Source organism: Megalobrama amblycephala, linkage group LG1 (genome assembly GCF_018812025.1).
Source record: "Megalobrama amblycephala isolate DHTTF-2021 linkage group LG1, ASM1881202v1, whole genome shotgun sequence".
NCBI classification, from domain to species: domain Eukaryota; kingdom Metazoa; phylum Chordata; class Actinopteri; order Cypriniformes; family Xenocyprididae; genus Megalobrama; species Megalobrama amblycephala.
This window is the reverse complement of record NC_063044.1, coordinates 30234628-30245236: the sequence shown is the minus strand read 5'-3', so window position 1 is coordinate 30245236 and position 10609 is coordinate 30234628. Positions and strand designations below refer to the sequence as shown.

At 33.9% G+C, this 10609-nt stretch overlaps 1 protein-coding gene across 1 annotated transcript; it reads left to right on the top strand.

The window, feature by feature from the left end:
• Positions 1-432: 432 nt before the first annotated feature.
• LOC125249705 lies at positions 433-9461 on the top strand. The gene is made up of 6 exons (XM_048162049.1): positions 433-508; positions 1126-1431; positions 3167-3484; positions 3615-3731; positions 3834-3910; positions 9341-9461. Exons 1-6 carry the CDS (start codon positions 460-462, stop codon positions 9443-9445), a joined length of 972 nt encoding a protein of 323 aa, XP_048018006.1. The 5' UTR covers positions 433-459; the 3' UTR covers positions 9446-9461.
• The last annotated feature ends 1148 nt before the right edge of the window (positions 9462-10609 follow it).

The following is a 10609-nucleotide window of genomic DNA, read 5'->3' as shown; positions in this document are numbered from 1 at the left end:
AGTAGCTGACAGAGTGCAACCATTTGACGTCATCGACATAGAACGCAAACAAAATGGTGCCCCCATTGTCCAAATATGTCATGGATTTTTTAAATATCGTAAATCTTTCATGGGTTTTCTACTACATATTTCAGTAAGATACATCATTTACTTTATATTAAGCCATACATAAGTCTTAACACCAGAGGATCCCTTTAAATCTAGATGATTTTTTTTAATTTATGACTCATTTGATGATTTATTTCAAGAATATTTGACCCCACACCACCAATATACTTCTGTTTGATTATTTGCTTACATATTGCTTAAATATGGAGGGAGGGGGATACAGAGATGTATCATGAAACAGGAAGTTGAAGTTTCAGAAAAGTAAGAGCTAACATGTACTAAAAAAAGAAAAGAAAAAAAGACAGAGCCCACACAAAACAGAGTCATGCCATTAGTGAGTAAGAACCAGTCATGAGGGACCATTTATATCTTTTCTTCTTTATGGTTCAATTTAGTTCTGGTAAGTTCAGACTTTTATTGATTTATCTTTTAATTTATGAGGAACTGCTGTGAGATCAGTGTGATGTAGTTGTAGTTATTTAAAACATCAGTTTAAAACATATCTAAAACCATTTTTTTTTTTTTTAAATAAAGCATTTTAAGAAATTTGTATTAGATAGGATTGTCTGTTCACACATGCAGAAATATTCAAACTTTGAATTCCTAAAGGATGAAATCAGGAGGGCAGCTGCTTTTCTTATAGTGAAATAATGCATGCAGAAACTAAAAATTTTATTTGTGTACACAAATGAAAGAAAAATAAATAAATAAATAAAAAAAAAACTGAATGTGATGAGATTTGAGCAACATTGTCTTTCTATGTTCATTTAAAGTTGCTAAGGTTTGAATAAAGGCCCTCACAACATTTTCAAAATCACGTTAATTACATTGCATTAAACTACAAGTTTCTGATCAAAAATCAAGATTAAGTTGTTGATATTAAATGTCAGTTCGTTCAAAGAAGAGAATAAAGTGCTGCTCATGAACACAAACCTGAAGCTCTTCTCAGCTTTTTCCTGATTATTATATATTCCAGTAAAGCCTAAAAGTAAGTTTTTGACAAGCTCTCGTTTTCAGGCTGTATTCTTTCAAATGAGCGTCAGACAATAGACATAACAGGATACACAGGTGGATCAGTGGTGCTGCCCTGCTCCTGCGCTCATCCTCAGTCTACAGTCAACACATTCACATGGGAGCTTTTGGGTAGTGGACAACGATGGATTTCAGTATTTAAGGATGAGAAGTACAGCGGCAGACGTGTGCTGTTTAATGAAAATACTCCACAAAATCTGTCTCTTCTCATTTCTGACCTCAAAAAGGACGATGAAGGGATGTATCAGTGTAAGACTGAACAATCTACATCCATTCATTTAACAGTGAAGGGTAAGTGATGCTTCTTCTAGAAATATGAATCGCTCTTGTTAGACATGATTGACAGCTCAGGAATAGACATTCTATTGTTATATTGGTAACACTTTACATTAATGTTCCCTTTGTAAAGGGTTTATAAAGGTGTTTGTTAATGAGTAATAAGTCATTTACAAATGCATTATAAATCCTTAATAATGCAGTTATAACTGCATGAATAAAAAGGGTGACTTTAATGCAATACCTGCCAAATAGTGAGCCGTTTTTAACTCACATGTTATAAATGCTTAATAAATGTATTTATTAACACTTATTTAACTCAAAACCAGATTCCTGGTTTATTTCATGATGCAGCAAAAATTGACTATCATAATTAGACTGAAGGGTGTTGTATTTGTGCTTTTCTTATTAATATCTCATGATTGCCACTTTTCTTACTATGTTACTTACCAGAAGTTTCTGTCTTACCCATGATACTCTCCAAAAAGGTTATGATGCCTATCCACAGCAGTGTATAAAAACTGATTTATTGTTTTTTAAAGATGAAATTCCAACTTTATTTTGAAAATAAAACAAAATATAACAACCATAAATTGATGAGATATTAATAATGAAAAATTTAATTCCAGAATTAGTTAACTGTGAACCTTAATGTAGGGTGAACACAAGTGAACCTTATTAATGAGTTATAAACATTAATAACCTGTGAAAGTGAACCTTAATGTAAAGTGAACACATGTGAATCAATTATTTATTAATTATTAATGTACACACAGAAGTATTTTTTCTGATAAAATATTTTATTAAAGGTGCCCTAGAATGCTTTTTCACAATATATAAGTAAATATAAGTCTAAGGTGTCCCCTGAATGTGTCTGAAGTTTCAGCTCAAAATACCCCATAGATTGTTTTATGTTTATAATTCATTAATAAATGGTTTGCAGGTTTCCACTTTACATTAAGGTTCACTTTCACAGGTTATTAATGTTTATAACTCATTAATAAATGGTTCACAAGTGTCCACCTTGCATTAGGGTTCACAGTTAACTAATACTGGAATTACATTTTTCATTATTAATATCTAATCAAGTTATGGTTATTATATTTTGTTTTATTTTGAAAATAAAGTTGGAATTTCATCTTTAAAAACCAATAAATCAGCTTTTATACACTGCTGTGGATAGGCATCATGACCTTTCTGGAGAGTATCATGGGTAAGACAGAAACTTCTGGTAAGAAACATAGTAAGAAAAGTGGCAGTCATGAGATATTAATAAGAAAAGCCTAAATACAACACCCTTCAGTCTAATTATGATAGTCAATTTTTGCTGCATCATGAAATAAACCAGGAATCTGGTTTTGAGTTAAATAAGTGTTAATAAATACATTTATTAAGCATTTATTACATGCGAGTTAAAAACGGCTCACTATTTGGCAGGTATTGCATTAAAGTCGCCCTTTTTATTCATGCAGTTATAACTGCATTATTAGTGATTTATAATGCATTTGTAAATGACGTATTACTCATTAACAAACACCTTTATAAACCCTTTACAAAGGGAACCTTAATGTAAAGTGTTACCGTTATTTTTTACTAAATTATTAGATGAGAATGAAAAAAAGAAAAGAAATTTGGAGAACCAGTGACAGACTTTAAATTGTACATTCATTGACATTCTTTGAGTTTTACTTGTGTTCTTACTACAGTGTGGCTCATTCATGTTTTTTTTCTTGTATAAATATGTTTTTAGGCTGTGATTTGGTTCAGAACACAAAGGCAACGATTGCGGTGACTGGATATGCAGGAGAGTCTGTGGTTCTGCCCTGCTCATGCTCTGAACTACTGGCTAAACCTGAACAGATACGATGGATGTATATTGTAGAAAAAGCTTTTAAGGAAATTTACCCAAATGAAAAGTCTGAGAGGCACAAGAACAGAGTCAAACTGTTGAATCAAACATCTCCAGGAAATCTCTCTCTACACATATCAGCACTGACCGCAGAGGACAAAGGAGACTATTATTGTTCTGTCTCGTCTCAAACAGTCTCCTACAGACTTCGTGTTGAAGGTAGTTTTGTCCTGTTGATGTTACTTTGATCATCATTACTTCTGATTGTATGAAGAATCTAAATATGTAGAGGAATGAGGTAAACTCGTAGGATGACATGCTGTTTGCATTGTTATATTATCATTGACAGTTACTCTCAGGACAGAGAAACCACACATCCATACATCCATCAGTTTATCAATACTTCAACCTTCACACCAAACACAAGAACTTGAACCACCTCAACAACCACACGACACGCCTCAATGTAAGTCATAGGCTTGGTTTGTTTCTCATTATTCAACAATGATGATTACAATAATGTATTTTTCCCATGAACATGTCAACAACCCTGTATGTTTCTCCACAGATCTCTTCATTCTAGTGGTAGTGTTTCCCTTAGCACTGATTCTGCCATTTCTGGCTTTATCTTCTAGATATGCAAAGGTACATAAACACATTCTTACAGTATATTGTAAATGACACCTAATGGACCCTAGCAAAATTCTGGTTCAGAAACTATTGGTTACTTGTTTTTTGCCAAATGCACATGCCTGTCTCCTTATTACAGTTTACTGCACTTTGATATTCTTTTCATTAAAAATGCAAAAGTTTGCATTTTCAAGCAACCAAAACACTGTTGTCATGTAAATGAATGGCCAGAACGCATAAAAAGTTTTCCATTTTTAGTTGAAAATATTGTTGTGTAAACAGCCCCCTAAGAAAAGTGGGGATTAAACACCAACTACTGACTTGAATGAACTTAACAAATGAGTTGGGGCTAAAGCAGTTTCATTAAAGATCATTGACGTTCATGCAATCCCACTAATTTGATCCAGGTTCACCTAGTCAAGATAATCGCACGTGCACGCTTTTCTTAAGCAGCCCTAGAGGTCGATCATGGATCAAATCGATCCACCATAGGAAACAGCATATATTTTGTGCTGTTTTATGTTTGACACATGGTGTTTTCCTCAGTGCATAACTTACATTTCACAGGTATATTCTCCATCTGTAAATGTTAGACAGTCATGCAAATATTTCAATTTCGCATGTGCACCAAACAGATGGAACGCAATAGAATAGGAGAACAATAATTCTGACTAAAATATAAATTTTTCTAAAATATTTGTTGTTGGATATTAACTGTAAAGGGACTATTATTATGGGGTAAATCAAATGTAGGCTTATATAGCCTACTGTAGGCCAATTATTCAGCTCAGATTACCTATTAAAATCTAGTCTGCTTATTATTTATTTTAATTTTGTGATTTTTACGGAAGCCCTAAACGGCCATGGATTATTATTTTTTTCTATCTTGTTTTCTCGTGATCACGACATAAAAGTTCTTTTTACAGTGATTGATTCTGAAACACACTGTACCTGGCTCAGAGCCGGCCCTCCCTATAAGCGGCTACTTAGGGCCCCACCGCCACCAGGGGGCCCCCAAGAGCAAATTAAATGACAGCTTGATTTTGACATTGCGCAATCTATCAGTTGCAGTTCTGGCGCATCTGTCTCAATACTGTAAAACTTGATGTATATTTGCATCACATGTTACACTCACACACAGGACACTGCACTTATTCGCAATCACAAAAGTTTTTATTATTTGCATGTGCTTTAAAGCATTGCTGGTTAAACATTTCATTTGCGTGCTGTTCTTAACCAGAAGCACGCGCGCACACTAAAAGCCTGTCAAACAGCCTCCGATTAGTGGACTTTATCTTTTGCATCTGCACTGTCAAATACACACAAAGTTTAAATAAACAGAGTTGGTTATGTCTAAAGTGAAAGTAATCAGTTGAGAGAAAATTGGATGTATTTAGATGCGTGCCGGTCTTAAAGAAACAGAAGCCTAAAGCCCCGGGTATACTTCACATTCCGCGCTCGGGCGCGTCTCGCGCGTCCTTCAAATGCCTTGTCCAAATACCCACATTTGCGGTCTTGGCCACTTGAGAGCTCGCGCACGCGAATAAGTGCGCAAGACTGTCCCATATCTAAAAATGCCCAAGTGCAGTGCCCTTAGTGCACACTAAACCCACACTACCTTGAATACCGCTTCTTGAGCGCTATTCGAGGCTAAGCGTATCCCATCATGCATTATGTTTGGAACCTCACATGCCCCGAAATCGTGAGATGTCAAGGAAAACATATGACTACAAGTTAAATTATTTAATACATATAATTTGGTAGTAAAATATAAAGTGTTGCGCATTTTATTTATGCAAAGATGAGTGGGATATGTGTATTTTGTAAATCATTTGCAACTGCTTTTTATTCACTAAGCAGGATCGGAGCAGAAATATAGTGCATCCACCATTGCAACATAGTTCAGAAGATACACCAAGAGAACAAGAAACAAAAATGATGGAGAAGGCATGCTTCTGAGTAATAGTAAACATGCTGCCCTTGTTCTTAAAGGGATAGTTCACCCAAAAATGAAAATTCTGTCATCATTAATTTTACACATTTCTCACATTTCTTTCTTCTGCTGAACACAAAATAAAATAAGATATTTTGAAGAATGTTGGTATAACCAAACAGTTGGTGGCTTTTTCAAAATATCTTATTTTGTGTTCAACAGAAGAAAAAAACTCATACAGATTTGGAACAATATGAGAGTGAGTAAATGATGACAGAATTTTCATTTTTGGGTGAACTATCCCTTTAATGTTAATAATATATTTATTATTGTTATCTTCAGTTCTTACAGGTCCATCTAAACTGTTCATTTTATGTAATTATTTAAGTATTTATTTTGTCCATTCTAGACATTTACATTTATTTTTTATATAAAAAGATACTGTTTATCATAAGTTATTTTAACCGAGGGGCCCCCAAATGCAATTCTGCTTAGGGCCCCATCAAAGCTAGGGCCGGCCCTGACCTGGCTTCTACTGTTGCTATAGTAACAAACACAACTTTGACGCGCATCTGATCGACGGATAAAACATGCGCTCTTATATCTTGCTGATATTTCAGCTAAATGTTTACTTCACTTAATAATAAAGTTTACAATAAATAAATACATATAGGCTAATCAATCACTGTTCAATAAATGTACGCTTAACATATTGTTTGTGTAACATAATATTCAACAGAGCATCTCACCTTTTAGATTAAACCAACTTTATTTTCCATACTCATTTAAATATATATATATTACATAATGTGTTTGTTATTTTTATTCGTCATGTAAGATAGGCTGTGTGATATCATGTGCGTTAAACTGTCTTTCTCCTATCTTCCATTAAAAAGAGGTGCAATACTCCAGATTTCCAAAAAAACAAAACAAAAAAACTTTAATTCAGTTGATATAGGCTAAAACAATCTTGCTGTTTGAGAAGCGTGTTTATGTGTATGTGTGTTGTTTCCTACAAAGAAATGTAGAAAATACAATAGGTCATATCTCTCAATTAAATGACATAGGCTATAAATCATATTTCTTATCAATATACATTAAGTGACATATTTAGGTAAACGAACACTGAAACTGCAATGATTAAAATAGCGTCTTAAAGATACACAATAAGGTTCAAACAGAATACTATACAGTGACATCAAAATTAGTTTTAATAAGCAATAAGTTTAGTATCACACTGAACTATTGCGGTCATGAAACTGTGGTGAGGCAACTAGTCAGAACGATAACAGATACACTTTCAAGCAAAATAATTATAATCAGTTAAGTTAATCATTTAAGGCACACAATACTGCACAAAATAAAGCGATCACGAAAACTATCTCTGTCTGAAACTCGTACTGAGCCAATATGAACTAATAAAGTAAAGTGGATATTTACAGCGCATCACTAGTTACTGCCATCTGTTGGCACATTTGTGTAATTTAGAGAAGAGATTAAGTCATGATCACGAGAAAACAACTTTTGTTATCTCGAGATCACGAGAAAATTAAGTCGTTATCACGAGAAAACAAGATAGAAAAAAAATAATAATCCATGGCCGTTTAGGGCTTCCGTAGATTTTAACTTATGCTATACATTTTTTATTTTTTTTTTAATTTAGATTTTAATGTTCTAATGTTCTTCTAATAACCATTGAAAGGTACTACAGCTGCCAAAAACCAGGAAAAAAAACAGATAGAAATGTATTCATATATTTTAAAACAATCAAATTAAATCTTGGGCACAAAACATTAAGCCAGTAAGAAAAGAAAATCTGTATGTTACACACACACATTTCTCACCATTTGTATCGCTCAGCTTGAAGCAGTACTACATACTACACTTGTTGTACCATGAACTGTAGTTTTAAGATTTTTTTTAGGTGAGAATGTAGTTGTTTAGATCTGAAATATGTGACTGATATTTAATTACAGCACCTATTTTACAATTTGTTTAGATGTGTTCAGAGATGCGAGCTCCAGGTTATCAGCGGCCGTTCAGTGCTCGTGTACCCGCCAAGAACAGCTTCATCTCGGCCAGTGCTTCTGGGATTTGCCGCTGGCTCTTATAGTGGTTAAACATGAGATATAACTCATTTTGGGTACATAAAACGGGCAATCTTTGGTTTTATTAATCTATTACTTGTTCAAGAGCAAATCAAATTGGGCTATATTAAATTTAACAATTTAATATTAATTATTAAACCGTCTGTGTCGTTGGCAACACATCAAACCAAGCTGTATTCATGTTATCGTAACTCTTCAACCAACTGAACATTATCAAAATAATTCAAATTGCTCCTGACAGTAGACAAAATACACTTTTCAGTTATATACGGCTTATTACAGTAATTTCTTGTTTTCCATCATGAAATTACGGCAGCTTTCTGGGAGAGCGGGAAGAAAGGATTTTAACAGAGAGATACGGAAGCGTGGCAGGTTAGAGAGTTCTGGATTGCATAAAATATTAAAAGAAACAAACAAAAACATTGTGAAGAAGAAGTACTCAACACAAGAAGGGATTGGGATGATTTTTTATGAGACTTTAGAGCAGGTTGAGCGAGACTCATTCACATGTGGTGTGTGAATGTAGTTTCAGTGTGGGCAAAATCATGTATGTCACTTCTGCAGGCTGCTTCTTACTCTGAGAGATAAACAGTCTCTCTTTTCATAGCTTTTGCAGTTCTGAGACACTCGCTTGGTATTTCTCCTGCTCTTTGTCTAGCAAAAAAATCCCTCATCACTAAATGAAAGCTTAAAATAAAGGCCTGATTATTTCAGGGGCCTTGTCACAAGTCCATTGTTTTTGAATTTCTGTGTTACTTTTGCTGTATTTTCACACTTAAAACAATGATTTTATAATCCTCTTGTAGCACTGTCCTCTTTTGTGTCTCCTGACAGTTCAGTCTGGGAATGATTCAGTGAGCTATATAACACTTTTAATTGTCAAGAATTGCTGAATTTAAGTTTCAGAGGTTATGCTGTGTATATACATATTTAGGCAGTGTATATATATATATATATATATATATATATATATATATAATGTTACAATGATAAATGATACAAGATAGACTTACAAACGTGTTCAATTATATTGTATAATATCAATTGTTTATGTTAATATTTATAACAACGTTAACAAACACTTGATATACAATTAATCTGAACATGTTTGTAGGTCTACATTGTATTATTTATCATTGTAGCTTTATTTAAGTTGATTTTCTATTTACTGTATATTTATTTTTGGACTGATAGTGGTTAATAAAGTAAAAGTTTATTTGAAGATATAAGACATTTTAAGTTCATTTCTGATGTTAGAATGTTTCAAAACTTCCTGGCTGAGAATATTTATGGAAGCTTGTTTCCATATAAAAAAATAAAACTGTAATTACAACTGGTTTCATGCAATGCTGTCGATGCAAATGTAAATTCTGGTGTGAACACAATCTTTTCCTCTTTCTCCAGGATGAAGTGGCATGTTCTGCTATAGTCTATGTTGAAACGGCATTCCCACCTGATCACACACAGAATGATGTAGTGGAGCTCATTGAGTGTCAATACCAATGCTGAACGGACTTAACCCCCCCACCCCCCCCCACCCCATTTTAATCAGAATTCACATTCACAGTGTTTATTTTAGTAATCGAGCTTATGTCCTTTGCATGTTACAGTACATGGGCAAATGGGGAGATGATCTTCTAATTAACATGTCTGTCTATTACTGTAATTTCTGTTAGAAAAAGTCTCAATCTCTTTTCCTGTATGGATGTTGATGTGCTGGAACAGAGGAAGAACCACACCAAACTGTTGCCACACAGTTGAAAGCATAGTAAAGTGAGACACTGTTCATTTGTCATCGCATGCTAGTTTCATGATTACGCTGTATTTTTTTCTTTCAAGATGTTTTTTTTATTTTAGTCCTCATTTTACTAATTTAGTCCTTCATACTGCTAATGAACATTATTGATTTATGTATTGAAACAGCCTTGTACAGTATATTTTGTGCAACATGTCTAAAACTGCTATAATGGCCAGGGGTCTCATTTATAAAACTGTGCGTAGGATCCCTACTAAAAGTGTACGTACGCGCAAAAGCTAGATTCTGCGTACGCACAAAAAAAAAATCAGATTTAAAAAACCATGCGTACGCCAGAACCTGCGCACAAATCCCTTTATAAATCCCAGTCAGCGGAAGATTGTGCGTACGTGCATCTCCACCCTGTCTCCTCCCCGAAATCACCATATATGGAGCTTACGATGCCTAGTTTTACTATGCATAACCTCATCTGCATATCATTTCCATACATGTTCCCATCCACGTGACATTCACGGTTAACACAGTCAAAGGTACAAGACATTGGAAAATATTAGATATGGACTATAAATGCCATTTGTGCCACACATTATATTGATAAAGATCATCCAATATCCTCTTTATGTTTTAGAATAAATATATCAAAATAGCCATAAAAACAAAATTGTATAATATACTTCAGATAAAGGTTTTAGAATAGAGATGATTCATTCATTTCCACTGGCCAAATAGTATTTGAATAGTTTTAAACAATTCAAATCAAATGTATGCAGTTTTGCTGATAAGGTGAACATATCTTTTAGGAAGTTTATAGGCTATTTTTAGTGGAAACAGATCGGCCTACCTATTTATTGCAGTGTAAATACAATTGTCTGAAACGGCGCGTCACTGACAAAGTATTTTAAAAAGAAAACATGCAA